Below are 19,350 nucleotides of genomic sequence, written 5' to 3' on the forward strand. Positions count from 1 at the left end.
AGATTTAGGAATAGGACAGGAAGACTGCTATGTGAACGTTCTTCACAGGAATGTTTTACGGAAATACAGAAAGAAGATGGAATGGATAGTGTATATAGTCATAGTAAAAAGAGTAAAGAGGACAAAGACAGGGATGAAAAAAGTAGATGCCTGCCTAGGAAAGGGAAGTTGGTGGGGATGGACAGTTACAAAGAGGTGGGTTATATTAAGTGTTTGTGCCTGTAGGGTAGAGATTCTCTGTGTTAACCACTAGTATGTGTCACATGTACAATATATGTTGGGACCAGACTGTGGCTAGCTACTGCCATTTTAGGTCTCAGCTTAATTGGGCTGCCTACCATCTCATCATGCCTAAGAAAACATTCTAGGACCAGGCAGGTTAACATCAGTCAACAGGACCTGTGGTGCCATCACCACCACCACCACCTTTCCTACCAACAAACAGGATATAGAACTGGCAGGAAGATGCTTTATTTCTTCCATATTTATTAGTTTCATAATACAGTGGTCCCTCAATAATCGTAGAGCTCGAGAGTCGTAGATTTCGGAAATCATAGCGATATTTTCGTATAAACATGGGCTCGCTAATCGTAGATTGACTCGCGAATAGTAGTTCATCCGGGACGCATATGCACACTGTGAGCCGGGGCGGCCTCCCTTCCCAGCCAGTGTGGCATTGTTTACCAGTGAGCAATGGTCCCCTCACTTGCTTCTACGAAATATTTCATGATATTCCAGTCATTTTAGTGCTTGCAAGTACTAAATAAGCTACCATGGCTCCAAAGAAAGCTCCTAGTGCCAAGCCTTTGGTAAAGAAGGTGAGAAATATGATTGAATTTAAGAAAAACATCATTGAACATCTGAAAGTGGTTAAAGAGATGCCAGAAACAGAGCTCTCTGGACAGCTATTTTGCAAGACAGGACTCCAGTGACTCTCAAGCTGGTCCTAGTGGCATTAAGAAACAGAGAAGAGAAGTAACCCCAGAAAAGCAATTGGTACCTGAGGTGTTGATGGAAGGGGATTCCCCTTCCAAACTGTAAATAATCCAATCTCTTTCCTCCTCCAGTCTTGCATACACTAAGAAGAATCGCCAATAAAGGTAAGTGTTATGCTGTTAATGTTTCATTCATCATGTCCCATTGTATTGTTTATGTACTACATCTATATTTCATGTAAAAAAATTTTTTGTTTTAATACTTCTGGGTGTCAGAAACGGATTAATTGTATTTACATTATTTCTTATGGGGAAAATTGATTTGAAAATCGTAGATTTCGATAATAGTAGCACCTCCAGGAACGGATTAAATACGATAAACGAGGGACCACTGTACTAACAGTGGAATTCGGCCAAAACAATCCATTATGTAAAATTAACCTAGGGTAATGCAATAAAGTCAGTGTGACTTATCTCCATGCTTTGAGGAGTATTATACCTTTAAACAATTGCAATAATATAATATTGCCTTGTGGTATATAATATTAAGTCAAAAACAATCAGTGCAAATAAAAAACAATTAGTACAGTGGACCCCCACCTTACGATATTAATCCGTTCCTGAGAGCTCATCATAAGCTGAAATTATCGTTAGCCGAATTAATTTTCCCCATAAGAAATAATGGAAATCAAATTAATTCGTTCCTGACACCCCAAGGTATGAAAATAAAAAAATTTTTACCACATGAAATATTAATTTTAATACACACAAACTGAAGAAAACATGCACAATTACTACTCTACTAAGAATAGAATACATGACACTTACCTTTATTGAAGATCTGGTGATGATTGATGGGATGGGAGGAGGGGAGAGTGTGGAAGTTATTGTTTAGAAGGGGAATCCCCTTCCATTAGGACTTGAGGTAGCAAGTCCTTTTCTGGGGCTACTTCCTTTCTTCAACAAATCTGTCCATAGAGCTCTGTACCTCCCGTTCCTTTAAGACTTTCCTAAAATGGGCCATAACATTGTCATTGTACAGGTTGCCAACACAGCTTGCAGTAGCTGTGTCAGGGTGATTTTCATCCAAAAGGTTTGCAGTTCAACCCACTTTGCACACATTTCCTCAATCTCTTTTTTCAATTCCATACTAATTCTTGCCCTTTTTACCACAGGGATGGCACTAGAAGCTTTCTTGAGGGATAATGTGAAATGTACTGAATGTATGCGTAGATTAAATTATGGGGAATCAAATTCAAAATGGGAATTGACACAGTTACTTTTTGCTGATGATACTGTGCTTATGGGAGATTCTAAAGAAAAATTGCAAATGTTAGTGGATGAGTTTGAGAATGTGTGTAAAGGTAGAAAGTTGAAAGTGAACATAGAAAAGAGTAAGGTGATGAGGGTATCAAATGATTTAGATAAAGAAAAATTGGATATCAAATTGGGGAGGAGGAGTATGGAAGAAGTGAATGTTTTCAGATACTTGGGAGTTGACGTGTCGGCGGATGGATTTATGAAGGATGAGGTTAATCATAGAATTGATGAGGGAAAAAAGGTGAGTGGTGCGTTGAGGTATATGTGGAGTCAAAAAACGTTATCTATGGAGGCAAAGAAGGGAATGTATGAAAGTATAGTAGTACCAACACTCTTATATGGATGTGAAGCTTGGGTGGTAAATGCAGCAGTGAGGAGACGGTTGGAGGCAGTGGAGATGTCCTGTCTAAGGGCAATGTGTGGTGTAAATATTATGCAGAAAATTCGGAGTGTGGAAATTAGGAGAAGGTGTGGAGTTAATAAAAGCATTAGTCAGAGGGCAGAAGAGGGGTTGTTGAGGTGGTTTGGTCATTTAGAGAGAATGGATCAAAGTAGAATGACATGGAAAGCATATAAATCTATAGGGGAAGGAAAGAGGGGTAGGGGTCGTCCTCGAAAGGGTTGGAAAGAGGGGGTAAAGGAGGTTTTGTGGGTGAGGGGCTTGGACTTCCAGCAAGCGTGCATGAGCGTGTTAGATAGGAGTGAATGGAGACGAATGATACTTGGGACCTGACGATCTGTTGGAGTGTGAGCAGGGTAATATTTAGTGAAGGGATTCAGGGAAACCGGTTATTTTCATATAGTCGGACTTGAGTCCTGGAAATGGGAAGTACAATGCCTGCACTTTAAAGGAGGGGTTTGGGATATTGGCAGTTTGGAGGGATATGTTGTGTATCTCTATACGTATATGCTTCTAAACTGTTATATTCTGAGCACCTCTGCAAAAGCAGTGATAATGTGTGAGTGTGGTGAAAGTGTTGAATGATGATGAAAGTATTTTCTTTTTGGGGATTTTCTTTCTTTTTTTGGGTCACCCTGCCTCGGTGGGAGACGACCGACTTGTTGAAAAAAAAAAAAAAAAAAAAGTATGCGTAGATGCAACCGCACTGGCTGGCTTGTAAACACTGGCGCTGAGGCCACACGTGGGACACGTCCCGTACGAATCACGTAACGCGAGTTTTTTATCGTGAGGTGAGGCAAAGTTTTTGCGTTCAAATGCTTCGTATGGCAGATTTAACGTAACGCGATGCGTTCGTAAGGCGGGGGTCCACTGTACTTTTTTTTTTTCAACAAGTCGGCCGTCTCCCACCGAGGAAGGGTTACCCAAAAAGAAAGAAAATCCCCAAAAAGAAAATACTTTCATCATCCTTCAACACTTTCACCTCACTCATACATAATCACTGTCTTTGCAGAGGTGCCCAGATACAACACTTTAAAAGCATATATAAAGATGGAAAACATTTCCCTCCAAATTGCCAGTGTCCCAAACCCCTCCTTTAAAGTACAGGCATTGTACTTCCCATTTCCAGTACTCATGTCCAGCTATATAAAAATAACTGGTTTCCCTGAATCCCTTCACTAAATATTACATGTTTTTACTAATTTGTAGTGAATAATTCAATTGATAAGTAAGATACGTGCAACAATTAGGTATCTTTATTCGAAAAGTTTCACCTACACAGTAGGCTTCTTCAGTTGAGTTCAGAAGAGTTTAGCAGAAGCAGTAGAGATGTGAAGACGACGTAATCAGTCCATCACCCTTGATGGACTGATTACATGATCTGATGGTGATGGACTGATTATATAGTGATGGATTGATTACGTGGTGATGACCTGATTACATCGTCTTCACATCTCTATTGCTTCTGCTAAACTCTTCTGTACTCAACTGAAGAAACCGACTGTGTAGGCAAAATGTTTCAAATGAAGATACCTAACTGTTGCACTTGTGTCTTACTTATCAACTTGTTGGTATTTTATACCATTTTAGTAATTCAATTGTGGCTGTGGAGTGATATACTTCTCTTCATGTTTAAAGCACTAAGACACCTTGTAATTTTTTTTATTTTTTTTTATTATCACACCAAGGCAGGGTGGCTCGAAAAAGAAAAACTTTCACCATCATTCACTCCATCACTGTCTTGCCAGAAGGGTGCTTTACACTACAGTTTTTAAACTGCAACATTAACACCCCTCCTTCAGAGTGCAGGCACTGTACTTCCCATCTCCAGGACTCAAGTCCGGCCTGCCGGTTTCCCTGAACCCCTTCATAAATGTTACTTTGCTCACACTCCAACAGCACGTCAAGTATTAAAAACCATTTGTAATATAATTTTTTTTTTTTTTTTCAACAAGTCGGCCGTCTCCCACCGAGGCAGGGTGACCCAAAAAAGAAAGAAAATCCCCAAAAAGAAAATACTTTCATCATCATTCAACACTTTCACCACACTCGCACATTATCACTGTTTTTGCAGAGGTGCTCAGAATACAACAGTCTAGAAGCATAAACATATAAAGATACACAACATATCCCTCCAAACTGCCAATATCCCAAACCCCTCCTTTAAAGTGCAGGCATTGTACTTCCCATTTCCAGGACTCAAGTCCGACTATATGAAAATAACATTTGTAATATAATTATTATAATGAAATAGTAGGAAGAGTGTTAGACATTGAGAAATTTTTTTTTAGAAAATCATAATTGTTATTAAATTGACTTGGAGGGTGTATAAATCTGTAGCGGAGGGGATGATGGGTAGGGGTCATCCTAGGAAAGGATGGAGGGAAAGGGTAAAAGAGGTTTTGTGTGCAAGGGGCTTGGACATGCAGGAAAGCAGGGTAGGGGTCATTCCCGAAAAGGTTGGAGGGAGGGGGTAAAGGAGGTTTTGTGGGAGAGGGGCTTAGATTTCCAGCAAGCGTGCATAAGGGTGTTAGATAGGAGTGAATGGAAATGAATGGTTTTTGGGACCTGACAAGCTTTTGGAGTGTGAGCAGGGTAATATTTTGTAAAGGGATTCAGGGAAACCGTTTAGCCTGACTTGAGTCCTGGAAGTGGGAAGTACAATGCCTGCACTTTAAGGGAGGGGTTTGGGATATTGGCAGTTTGAAATGACATTTAAACTCTTGTATCTTGGCACCTCTTCAAAGACGGTGATTATGTGTGAATGATGGTGAAAGTTTTTCTTTTTTTGGGTCACCCTGCCTCGGTGGGAGACAGCCAAGGCAGGGTGAAATTAGAACACAAAAAATTCCATGAGCATTTATGCCAGTGTTGCTCCTGAATAATCTTTTCTCGCCAAGTTCAATACAATTAAGACACATGTGCAACATATGGGTATCTTTATTGTAGACGTTTCGCCATCCAGTGGCTTTATCAATACAAATTCCAGGACATAACTAGAAGACAGTAGGACTATATACAGAAGATGAAGTAATCAGTCCCTCAACCTAGGAGTAGGTGCGAAGAGCACCGTAGTCGTGGAGACTACGGTGCTCTTCGCACCTACTCCTAGGTTGAGGGACTGATTACCTCATCTTCTGTACATAGTCCTACTGTCTTCAAGTTATGTCCTAGAATTTGTATTGATAAAGCCACTGGATGGCGAAACGTCTACAATAAAGATACCCAGATGTTGCACATGTGTCATAATTTCATCTTGTCGATATTATATACCATTCTTGCACAAGTTCAATACATCATAAAACTAATTTTCTTATGATTTCACTTTTCTTTTTGTTGTTCTATTTAGAGAAATAGGCTCTTTCAGTCTGTATGAAAAAATTATTTTCAAAATTTGGCCACAACACAGCACTTATTTTCATGTCTCACAGTTTAAAGGTTAAGAGAATGTTGAGGGATTCTTGAGCCAAGTGAGAGAAAAATTGATTGGGAAACCCTAATGATAAAGTGGGAGAGACTGTTTTAAGGCACAGCAGGAAAGTTTGGGCTTCCAGGAATAACTAACAGTAGGAGACTATTGAGAGTTCTACTGACAAAACTTAGCTTAAGAATAAACTTCATTGTAACTGCCTGTCAGTCAGACTGTTATTAATGTCTCACAGCCTACATAGTCATCACTGATTTATCATTTTTTGTAGGTAGTCCAATTTGCTCTTGACAATCTCTACCTGAGAACTGGTTAGAATATCAGGAAGGTTTGCGTGCAGCCAGCAGCAACAGCCTGGTTGATCAGGCTCTGATCCACCAGGAGGCCTGGTCACAGACCGGGCCACGGGGGCGTTGACCCCTGGAACTCTCTCCAGGTAAACTCCAGGTTGTAGTTAGAGATGTGTTGAGCACAGTATTAGTAAGACTGAAGCAGGTTTCTTGTACATCAAGGATTATACTTTACTTCACCATGGTTAGTTTGCCTTATTTTGAATGAGTTGATTTTGTCAGTTTATGGATAATAACTAAGAAGAAATTAATTAGAAAAACTACACATATGTGATCAAACCAGACCACTACATACATGAAGAGAGTATTCATATATATAGTGCAGTGAGACAAAAGCATTTCTTTGAGTATATAATGATCCTTTTTAATACAATGGCCGTCTCCCACTGAGGCAGGGTGACCTGAAAAAGAAGAAACGTGAAGTTTTTCTTCTTTTTACATTTAGTAATTTATACAGGAGAAGGGGTTACTAGCCCCTTGCTCCCAACATTTTTTCACCTCTTATGACACATATGATTTACAGAGGAAAGATTCTGATTATTTTTTTATATTAGCTATAATTAAACTTGGTGAATGAAATTATATTAAATACAGTAGTTTTAATATTATATTACATTTAGGAATTGATCCAGCATTGTGGGAGCAGGGCAAGCGGGAAAATCCTGACCCCAAGAAGTTCTTTCCTGTTGTTAAAGTTGGATTTCATGAGCTACAAAAACAGTTCAGGTAAGAAACCCCTTTTACATTTTTCTGTTGCACTTTGGCTATAACATTCCCTCCCATCACTGCACTTTAATGATCACTGACACAAATGCACTTTTCCATAACTGATGTTTGTTCAGTGCACCTTTCCTCCTTGATACTTGGACCATGTACTTTCCAATGTCTTTAGCCACACCCATATATCAGAGGAATGAATTAATCCTTCACTTCTTGGATATAACTTCTTAGGTATCTACTAAACAATATGATAGATTATCTCCAAAATTTTATTTTGTGATTTAACATTTTTACTCTTTGTTTTATCTTCTTTGATCCAGGGTTGGGTTATATAAGGCTGAAACCCATTCCTCTACCTTTGGTATGCCTTTGATAAGTTTCAGGAGTCTTTCTACTCCCAGAGCCCAGCCATGGGCTGGGCTCATCTGGTGCTAGCCTGGTCAGTCAGGCTGTTGCTGCTTGAGGCCCGCTGCCCCACATATCCATCACAGCCTGGTTGATCTGGCACCTGGTGAAGATACTTATCCAGTTTTCTCTTAAGACCTCTATACTTGTTCCAGCCATGTTTCTGATATCTTCTGGTAAGATGTTGAACAATCTGGGGTTATGAATGTTTATACAGTGTTCCCTTATTGTGCCCACTGCACCCTTGCTTTTCGCTGGGTTTATTTTGCACTTCCTCCCATATCTTTCACTCCAGTATGTTGTTATGGCATTGTGCAGATTTGGGACCAGGCTCTGGAGTACTTTCTGGGTACATGTTATCATGTATCTCTCTCTCCTCCGCTCCAGCGAGTACATATTCAAGACTTTAAAGCATTCCCAGTAATTGCTTTACTGGCTCTTTGCAGGCTATAAACAATCTGTAATTGTTCAAGCTCTGATATTTCTCCTGCCTTGAACAGGGGCCGTCAGCACTGAACAGTATTCCAAAAAAGGGAGCACTAGTAATTTGAAAAGTGCCACCATTGGTATTATTTCCCTTGGTTTGAAAGTTCTCAATACCCACCTACATTTACAGTACCACAGTGTCACAGTCACTAACCAAAAAAAACAAAATAGGTACCATGCAGCTATGTGAAGCCCAGGTAAGAGAAGAGTTTAAGTTATTATTAAGGAAGCTAGTCTCATAAACCTGGCAGCTAGGAATCCTGTGACACTGTAGTGACAAACATGATCTGTCTCTTAAGTGCTCAAAGGTCATTCATATCAGCTTTGAGGTAGACATGAGTACAGGATTAATGTTGATATGCATACAAAGATTTAATGAATATTAATGTGAAAAAATTATAACATTAGTTCTGAATAGTAATATGTTGCCTATGGTCAGTACACTTAGGTTAATGTATTGTATTGACAGTTTTTTTGTCCGCTAATTTTCTAGTTTTTCTTTGATTTTGTTCAGATTCTGTTAATGCTTTGTTTGGTTTTGTTCTGATTCTGTTAATGCTTTGTTTGGTTTTGTTCTGAATCTGTTAATGCTTTGTGTGGTTTTGTTCTGATTCTGTTAATGTTTTGTTCAATGTGATGGTAAACCATTTCATGGGTGACTGTGTTCTGTAACTTGGGAGAAAGCTACTCATTTCATACTCCTTTCTTTCAACATTTTGTTTTTTATCATTTTTATGTTACTGCATTTCTTTATTTCAGTTTTCTTCTTGTTTGAGAGACTTGGTATAATTTATGTCTTTGCCGTTCTCATGTTTCCTTATAATTAATCTTTTTAGCAGTTCTGCTTTTGATTGGCTTTGAACTTTCAAAGTTGGTGGATCTTACTTAGTGGAAGGTTCAGATTGGTTATTGACTGTGGTGGTGCTAATTTGACATTTTTATTAAAAAAAAATTGAGATATTAGTTTCCATGCAGTAAGTTGTGAATACCTCTTCTAATTGGTTTTGTATCTTTAATACTGATCTTGAGCTGCATTAGAAACTTATTCTGCACTCTGTACTATTTCCTTTGCATGCACTGAGAGGGCTGGGATTGTGGGGGAATCTTTCTTAGATTGTGCAGTGACTGATACACAGGTGCAGTACCAGAATTTCTATAGGTGCTCCTCGACTTATGATGGGGTTACGTTCCGACGAACCCATGGTAAGTTAAAAATATTATATGTCGAAGATTAATGTGATAAGTAAATAAACATTTATGAAGGGATTCAAGGAAACCGGCAGGCCAGACTTGAGTCCTGGAGGTGGGAAGTACAGTGTCTACACTCTGAATGAGGGGTGTTAATGTTGCAGTTTTATAACTGTACTGTAAAGCACCCCTTTGGCAAGACAGTGATGGAGTGAATAATGATGAAAGTTTTTCTTTTTCGGGCCACCCTGCCTTAGTGGGAATCAGCCGATGTGTTAAAAAAAATAAATAGCTACTGTCACTGAATAAGTAAATAAACAAATAATTACTATAGCGAAATACCAGTATTGAAAAGTGAATAAATGAATACAAGTTTACCTGGTAAAGTGTATGGTAGAGTTATTATTGAGAGAATTGTGAGTAAGACTGAGAGCAGGATAGCAGATGAACAAGGAAGCTTTAGGAAAGGTAGGGGTATATAGACCAAGTGTTTCCAGTGAAGCATATAGGTTAACAGTGTTGAGATAAGGGTAAAGAGGTTTTTGTGGCATTTATGGATTTTGAAAAGGCATATGATAGGGGGAGGGGCAGTGTGGCAGATGTTGCAAATGTATGGAATAGGAGGTAGGTTATTGAAAGCGGTGAAAAGTTTTTATGAGGATAGTGAGGCTCAGGTTAGAGTATGTAGGCAAGAAGGGGATTATTTCCCAGTAAAAGTAGGCCTTTGACAGGGATGTGTGATGTCACCATGGTTGTTCAATATATTTATAGTTGGAGTAGTAAGAGAAGTGAATGCTCGGGTGTTGGCAAGAGGTGTGGGGTTAAAAGATAAAGAATTTAACACAAAGTGGGAGTTATCACAGTTGCTCTTTTCTGATAACACTGCTTTTGGGAAATTATGAAGAGAAGTTGCAGAGGTTGGTGGATGAGTTTGGTAGGGAATGTAAAAGAAGAAAATAAAAAGTGAATATAGGAAAGAGTAAGGTAATGAGGATAACAGAAAAATTAGGTAATGGAAGATTGGATATCGGATTGAAGGGAGAGAGTATGGAGGAGGTGAATGTGTTCAGATATTTAGGAGTGCACATGTCAGCAGATGGGTCTGTGAAGGATGAGGTGAATCATTGAATTGACGAGAGGAAAAAGGTGAGTGGTGCACTGAGGAGTCTGTGGGGACAAAGAACTTTATCCATGAAAGCAAAGAGGGGAATGTATGAGAGTATAGTTATACCACTGCTCTTGTATGGGTGTGAGGCATGGGTTGTGAATGTTGCAGCAAGGAGAAGGCTGGAGGCATTGGAGATGTCATGTCTGAGGGCAATGTGTGGTGTGAATATAATGCAGAGAATCCGTAGTTTGGAGATTAGGAGGAGGTGTGGGATTACTAAGACTATTATCCAGAGGGCTGAGGAGGGGTTATTGAGATGGTTTGGACATGTAGAGAGGGGGGAGGAAAATAGAATGACTTCGAGAGTATGCAACTCTGTAGTGGAGGGAAGGCGGGGTAGGGGTTGGCCTAGGAATGGTTGGAGGGAGGAGGTAAAGGAGGTTTTGTGTGCGAGGGGCTTGGACTTCCAGCAAGCATGCATGAGCGTGTTAGACAGGAGCGAATGGAGACAGATGGTTTTTAGGACTTGACATGCTGTTGAAGTGTAAGCAAGGTAACATTTATGAAGGGATTCAGGGAAACCGGCAGGCCGGACTTGAGTCCTGGAGATGTGAAGTACAGTGTCTGCACTCTGAAGGAGGGGTGTTAATGTTGCAGTTTTATAACTGTAGTGTAGGCATGCCTCTGGCAAGACAGTGATGGAGTGAATGGTGATGAAAGTTTTTCTTTTTCGAGCCACCCTGCCTTGGTGGGAAATGGCCGATGTGTTAAAAAAAAAAATCTTTCTTTTATGGGTCACCCTGCCTTGGTGGGAGACGGCCAGTGTGTTGAAGAAAAAAAAAAAAGTTTGATGACTAGAATGTACATCACTATCACACTATCACAAAGTCAATATATTGTAAGTCGAACCATCGTAAAGCAAGGAGCGTCTGTACTGGGGAGCCTGAGGCTGGCTATTTGGCTGGGGTTTGTTTTGAATTATCAGTACTGTTAATATTATTTTTTATTTGGGGGCTGAAGCTCCCCAAACCCCATTGACACTGCCCCTGGATGTACATTTAGTGCTCATTGCCTTTCTTTTTAGGTATCAAGAAGAACATGCTGAACAGCTTCAGGCAAGCATGAACAATATTATGGATGAGATAACACTACTAAAACATAAGCAAACTATGGTAAAGGCTGCCATTCAGAATGCCAAGTGGAAACAAGCCAATTTGACTCGCAGAGTTCTTAAGGTTAGCAAAACTGAATAAAAAATAATGTATTCTTTTCAGCCATTTTCTCCGCATGCAGGGTAGTCCCTCGAATCTGACCTTTTGCATTTCATTTCCTGTTTTGTATTTCTACCTTTTCCCCTCAAATTTTTTTTTCAATATACTTTTATGCAGGTTATCCTCTGATGAAGACTTTCTTCATATGATTTTTTCCTGACAGATAATCTAATAATAACCTCACCTCTACAAACCTTTGCAGCTTCTTGTTTGATTTTTCCCAGTGGCACTTTGTCATCTGTATGCAATTATGGCATCTTCAAAATAAAGTCACGTGGTTGCATGTTGGACTATGTGCAGTCAGCAGTAACAGCCTGGTTGATCATACCCTGATCCACCAGGAGGCCTGGTCAAGGACTGGGCCGCGGGGCCGTTGACCCCCGGAACACCCTCCAGGTAGTGACAGCACATTTCTTTAAGCTGCATTCTTACTGAAAACCATTCTCCTCTCCTACACATATACACAAAAACTTATTCCTTTCACACAATCTCATTACTTCTTAAAATAATTCTTGACATTTGCAACACTTGCCTATATTGCTGTCCTGTCTTGTAGTTTTTCCAAATCCTTAAATGCACTAAACTGCTCCTTGCCCTTATCAAGGTACTGTTAACCTACAACTGCCATATCATTCATGTTGTGATGGCTGTGTGAGCCTGCAGGCCACTAGCACAGATAGTTTTTTTCTCCAGATGATTAATGAGAAAGCCTGACCTCGCAGGGTGTGTACAAACACTCGATCCATTCATCCTATTGCCTTATCAAGCTATTGCAAACTTGTATGATTGATTTCAAGCATTTGATCCATACAACTTATTATTTTTATAAATCCACTGTTTCTGTGACCATGCTAAGTTTTTCCAGTTGCTTATTAGTCACACTTCTAGGTTACTTCACTCTTGGTAATTTCACTCTCTGTAATTAAGCTTCCAGAGAACTTCACTCCCAGTAGTTTCACTCTGGTAATTTAACTTCTGGTAATTTAATGCCTAGAGAATTTCACTCTGGGTAATTTTGCTCTCCATATAAAAAAAACATTTCTTTAAGTAGTTAAAAATTAAAGATTTAATGTAAGTAGTTTTAAAATTTAATATATATAACCTGTCTCCATGGGTGAGCGAAACAGAATCCTTCCTCCGTAAGCCATGCGTGTTATAAGAGGCAACTAAAATGCCAGGAGCAAGGTGCTAGTAACCCCTTCTCCTGTATATATATTACTAAATTTAAAAAGAGAAACTTGCGTTTTTCTTTTTGGGCCACCCCGCCTTGGTGGTATATAGCTGGTTTGTTGAAAGAAAGAAGATATATAACTTAACAAATCCTAACATGGTTTACCTTAACCAAACCAAACTTGATGTAACCTACCACAAAACTTAATCTAACCTAACTTAACCTTCCCTAATTAACCTTTCACTGTCACATTCCCCAAAATTAAGCCTTTGAGTGGCCATCACATAAAACAACATCATTGAACTATGTCCCTTACATAGTTGTACATCATAAGCTCAGGTCACTCAGATAAGTTGTAAGCAGTAAATTTTGGCCTAGACATGAGAAATTGGGTTGGCACAGTGAGTGTGCACAGTATAAAGAAATCCTGCATCACACATTGCATGATGGAAAAAACAAAACTCTGACCTTGTGTTTGGTTTACAATAATGACTTCTCGGTGTTTTCTAGGATGAATTTTATGGTTTCATTGGTTGTTTCTGGTTATCAGTTGATAGAATGGAAAACTTACTACTGGCAATTTTTCTGAGGATGGTTAAGGCCTCCCCCCTCCTGTCTTACTAGGCCTGCTTCAGTTATTGGGATTACTTAAATCATGACCAATCTTTCCTGGCTATATTTTATTAATCTGAAAAATTGGGTAAAACTGAATTTTTTGTGTCATGATGAATTCAAAATGGAAAGCAAATGTAATTAAGGAGAAGTTTGAGGATGTGATTAATGAACGTAGAAAATACTGCGTAAGTGGTAAATAATAAATACAATTCATGTATGTACTCACAGTGCAGTATATTGTAATTTACAACATATTCTAAAAATAGGAGCAAGGGGCTAGTAACCCCTTCTCCTGTATAAATTACTAAATATAAAAAGAAAAAGTTTTTTTAGTCACCCTGCCTCAGTGGGATATGGCCGGTGCATTGACAAAAAAAAGTCTAACATTACACTATGCACTGTACTTATTTGCACAGCACTTCTCCCTGGGTGTTCTTGGAGCTAATACATCTATGTGTTTCTTCCTTTGGTAGATCAGCAGAGCTGTCCAGTCACACTGGAGCCTCTGTCCAAACTGTGTGTGTCTCAGTATGAAATGAAAAGCTGTTAGAGTTAGAATCTTGCTATATATGATGCTGGCTACTTAAGAGTTTACTCTACCTCCATTCAACCCATTCCATTATTCTATAACTTTTCTTTGCTTTTCACTGGAAGTTTCTCACCTGGGCAAGGTGATCCATCACTCATTCTCTAATTAAGAAATAAATTAAATATCCTTTCAGTGCTATTTTTTTCTTAGTTTACGGTAGCCCAGATTAACCTAAAAATTACTAGTTTTAAAGCACCATTTATTTATTATCACAAAGATGGGCTTCAACAAAGATTGCTTACTGGCTGTAAGTTGTATTATACTGTCAGCCAACAAAATATATGTTTGTAGCATCATTGATATCATAATGTTACTTTATTATTTTAGCTGGTGTCAGCACAAGAAGTTGAAAGAAAAAGAGGAGTACCACTGGACCAAACTGAGGAACAGATCCGGATGCGACTGGAGGATCTGTACATGCAACTGATGCAGCCCACTCAGTACCGGGTGAGTAATGTACTATACACCAGCTTTAACATCTACATTAAATTCTCACATATCACAGAGGTATGTTCCTCAGATTGGCACTATGTAATTTCTGATGTATATTGTGAATAATAGATGAGGAAAATAGGGTTAAGTCCTTGATAAGCCCAAAGAAACCAATAAATTTTTTAAGCACTTATTTCATCAAAAATAAGTTTTTGATACTGTACCTTACATTGTAAAGGTCATTGTTTGTTGATCTTGAAACATGGGGAGAGGCCTTATATGGCCTCACTAGGCCAAGTTGGACATAGTGCACACAGTCACTAGTTAATGGTCCAAGTCAGCCCAAAGGGTCATCATAAGTTTCATTCTCATATGAATGGGTTATTTGTGTATTGTTCCAGACACTATATTGTGCTTTTTTATTCTTTAGGATGTTCCACTTCTAGAACAGGAGATAGTAGTCCAGTTTCCTTTGAAATTGGACTGTTTCTTATATTTGCTGGTAACTGCTTCTAGTCTTGCACTAGCAAATCAAAATGAATACACCAGTGCCAGGCACTTTACGCTTTATCAAAATGGCTGTCAACACCTTGAGTCTGGCTCACATTTAAAATGGACTTATTCTACTATATGGTTGTGGTTATGTGGGCTGCAGTGTCACATTAGATAAGAAATATTTTCTCCCATGGTTAGGTCATCATATTTTATTAAAAATTATCATTTCAGGGATGTTTGAACGAACTCATGGCTCAGATGTCAGTAAAGCCAGGAAGTTCTCGAGGCGGACCACGCTATGGACTTGTAGGGGACAAGGAGAAGGATGTTTCACAATATATGTCATGGCAGCATGATGCACTTCAAGCTGTGGTTAGCGTTCTTAAGGAAGACATGCGGGTGGTCGATAGTATGATGGAAGAAATTCAACGCAAATCTTGAAAAATCTACTCTCCATAATTGAGCTTTATTTTCATGTAGGCTAATTTTTATACTTGTAGTGATTGTTGAAGTTCCATAGAAGCTTGGTTGACAGATAGTAGTTAACTGTCAGCAAAATATGAGTATGTAAAGTACAGTGATGTCCTACTTATCCAGAAATCAGCTATTGTACAGATTTTCCTAACTTTATGTAGTTTCACTTTATGCAGTTTGTTGTTAAGCTGTGTCCCAGTTTCTGCCAGTAATTCACTATATTTGTTATTAATTCACTCATGCAGTCACCTGTGCACAGTATTAGGAATGTACCAAAGTACCAGTATGGATGGGTATTGACTGATTTTAATTGTCTCTCTATCACCCTAAAATTGAGTATCAGTATCGGCAAAAATTTTGTATCGTCCCATCACTACTTAGTATCACTTGATTTTTTCTTTAACAATGTAGTATCCCTTTAAATATCACTCTTAAACTGATTCATTTGATATAAGGAAGAAATGAAAAGAAAATAACAGATTTGGATAATGGAAATTAAACAAACATTTTTTTTTTTTTCAACATGTCGGCCATCTCCCACCTAGGCAGGGTGACCCAAAAAAAAGAAGAGACACTGTCACCATCATTCACGCATAATCACTGTCCAGATACGACACTTTAGATGTCACTCCAAATAGCCAATATCCCAGCTTTAAAGTGCAGGCATTGTACTTTCCACCTCCAGGACTTGAGTCTGGCTAAACAGTTTCCCTGAATCTCTTCACAAAATATTACCCTGCTCACACTCCAACAGTTCATCAGGTCCCAAAAACCATTCGTTTCCATTCACTCCTATCTAACATGCTGACACATGCCTGCTGCATGTCCAGGCCCCTTGTACACAAAACCTCTTGATTGAATCCTGTGACTGATTTTCACTTTAAAGTCTAGCATTGTAAAAAAAAGAAAATTGGCACATGACCAGAGAAAGTGAAGTGGACAGAGGTAAGACAGAGAAGTTGTGAGATGTGTTGACAGGTTCACAGTGTCTTCACACCAGACAAGGACTGCCTTTGTGGTTGGTGGTGAAAGGAGGAAAGGCAGAAGAGAGGAAAAGATAATGATTTTTTTTTTTTTTTTTTTTTTTCTTAATTGTTTTGAGACCAATTTAAATTTTGGGGGGCTTGTGGCCATTTGGTGCCTATGGTTTGCTTACAATTTTTCAAGAGCGAAAATAAGTCAAGAAATGTAGAATTTTTCCCACATCATTGTATAGCAAATATGAGTGGATTTTATATTTTTTCTTGCCTTTTTTTTTTAACAAAATTTTTTCATTTTTTTTATATATATGAATATTTGATGTTGGCAGTTTGGAGGGATATGTTGTGTATCTTTATACGTATATGCTTCTAAACTGTTGTATTCTGAGCACCTCTGCAAAAACAGTGATAATGTGTGAGTGTGGTGAAAGTGTTGAATGATGATGAAAGTATTTTCTTTTTGGGGATTTTCTTTCTTTTTTGGGTCACCTTGCCTCGGTGGGAGACGGCCGACTTGTTGAAAAAAAAAAAAAAAATTGATGTACATGTGATAAGCTTATAACTTCTTGGTAAACATTCATCAAAAAATGTGAAATTTGCAAAGTTTTAGAACATATCAGTGTTTTACAAGCTATATTGTTATTGCTTTATATGGTTTTGCTTTATGGACCATGGGCCAGCAATGCATCTATTACACAAAGAGAAAGTTTCTTGTATGTACTAGGAAATATTTGGCTGCCCCATATTTGGAAGTTCTCATATTGTGTTTTTTTTCCATTGAAATCAAGTTTTCTTGCACATGATCTTACTAAGTTATAATTTTTATCCATTTTCATTCAAACAAGATATATTATCATCGAATAAGAAAAAGCATCAAAAAATATAATTGGAAACAAGTGCAGCACATTACTATACAGTAGATGTGTTTACTGTAAATAGTGTATATAGTACTGTCTTGTCATAGTTACAAGTGGTACAATAAATGTAACTCTTATGAGAAGTTATGAAGCTGCATGTTGTATCAGGAAAATCTTGTCCAGACTAGTGTTGATACTGTGCTTTCCAGGTATTAGGGACATCACTGTAACTGAGTCTCGCTCAAGATGAGACTTTAACCTAAAGTATTTCAGGTTTTAGTTTTATCTGTCTTGGTATATCATAATGTAAAATGGTATGGTGATACTGACAAGATGTGGAAGAAGACGTTTACGTACAGTTCAGGACATTAATTAGAGGACTGGGCTTGCGGGGGCATTGATCCCCAGAGCACCCTCCAGGTAGATAGTGGCATCTTCAGTCTTAAGGACTAAGGACTGAAGAAGCCACTAGTGGCAGAATGTTGCCTCTAATAAATGCCCTGAAGTATACATAAGTGTCTTTTTCCACATACCATAATGTATCCAGAATTAAAATAAAAATTATTATTCCCTGATTCATATCATGATATATCTTTACAAACATTACTGCTAGGTACTTACATAACGGAACTAACATCATAAGTCTTCTAACATCATAAGTATTAACACCTTATGGAACTAGTTGTAGCCCTTGAAATCTATATAAAAATAATGTTATAGTATTTTTTATACACTTGAAAATAATGAATAAAATAATATTGAGTGCACAGAGTATTGTACAGTGTGAGCTGTTGTTTCTCTTGACATTACCTCTCTTGTAGTTAATTAATGAGTGCCAATTTGTGTACAAGGATTTATATTTTTATTATTAATCTTTTGTTTATGCTTGTGAATATGAAATATCAATATTTAATGTTTTATTTATCCCTTCAATTAAACATTTATTAGTTCACTACCATATAAATGTTTATTTCAGTTGAAGGTTCTACTTATAGGGATTAATTAACTCTCAGTTTATCACATAGATTTATGGCAGTACAGGGTACTGAAAGAATTAGAGGTAACAGAGAGAGCAAGATTGTAGATGAGCAAGGAGGCTTACGAATGGGTAGGGGATGCGTAGATCAGGTGTTTACATTGAAGCATTTATGTGAACAGTATTTAGATAAACGTAGGGAAATTTTCATTGTATTTATGGATTTAGAAAAGGTATATAATAGAATACTAGGTAGTAGGTTGGTAGACAGCAACTGCCCAGGGAGGTACTACCGTCCTGCCAAGCGAGTGTAAAACGAAAGCCTGTAATTGTTTACATGATGATAGGATTGCTGGTATCTTTTCTGTCTCATAAACATGCAAGATTTCAGGTTTGTCTTGTTACTTCTACTTACACTTAGGTCACACTACATACGCATATACAAGCATATGTATACACACCCCTCCGGGTTTTTGTCTATTTTCTTATTAGTACTTGTACCTATTTCCTCTTACCTCCATGGGGAAGTGGAAAAGAAGTCTTCCTCTGTAAGCCATGCGTGTCGTAAGAGTCGACTAAAATGCCGGGACCTGGGGGCTAGTAACCCCTTCTTCTGTATATATTACTAAATGCAAAAGAAGAAACTTTTGTTTTTCCTTTTGGGCCACCCCGCCTTGGTGGGAAACAGCCGGTGTGTTGAAAGAAAGAAAGAAAGAAAGTAGAAACTTTCATTTTTCCTTTTGGGCCACCCCCGCCTTGGTGGGATACGGCCAGTTTGTTGAAAGAAAGAAAGAAAGAAGTGAGGCTCAGGTTAGGGTGTGTAGGAGAGAGGGAGATTACTTTCCAGTAACAGTAAGTCTTACACAAGGGTGTGTAATGTCACCATGGTTATTTAACATATTTACAGATGTGGTTGTAAAAGAAGTAAATGCTAGGGTGTTGGGGAGAGGGGTGGGATTAAATTATGGGGAATCAAATACAAAATGAGAGTTGACACAGTTACTTTTTGCTGATGATACTGTGCTTATGGGAGATTCTAAAGAAAAATTGCAAAGGTTAGTGGATGAGTTTGAGAATGTGTGTAAAGGTAGAAAGTTGAAAGTGAACATAGAAAAGAGTAAGGTGAAGAGGATATCAAACGATTTAGATAA

The 19,350-nt window shown here is 38.4% G+C and overlaps 1 protein-coding gene across 3 annotated transcripts in view; it reads left to right on the top strand.

Moving 5' to 3' along the window:
* Positions 1–18,131, top strand: part of Nup54 (nuclear pore complex protein Nup54) — a 116,418-nt gene extending 98,287 nt beyond the window's left edge. For all 3 annotated transcript variants that reach the window (XM_070089592.1, XM_070089591.1, XM_070089593.1), the window contains 4 exons: positions 7,053–7,158; positions 11,424–11,574; positions 14,313–14,432; positions 15,144–18,131. In XM_070089592.1, coding sequence (XP_069945693.1) covers positions 7,053–7,158; positions 11,424–11,574; positions 14,313–14,432; positions 15,144–15,353 — 587 coding nt within the window. In that variant the 3' untranslated portion in view covers positions 15,354–18,131. The remainder of the gene's footprint in view (positions 1–7,052; positions 7,159–11,423; positions 11,575–14,312; positions 14,433–15,143) is intronic.
* The last annotated feature ends 1,219 nt before the right edge of the window (positions 18,132–19,350 follow it).

The sequence above is a fragment of the Cherax quadricarinatus genome, chromosome 29, assembly GCF_038502225.1.
Source record: "Cherax quadricarinatus isolate ZL_2023a chromosome 29, ASM3850222v1, whole genome shotgun sequence".
Lineage (NCBI taxonomy): Eukaryota > Metazoa > Arthropoda > Malacostraca > Decapoda > Parastacidae > Cherax > Cherax quadricarinatus.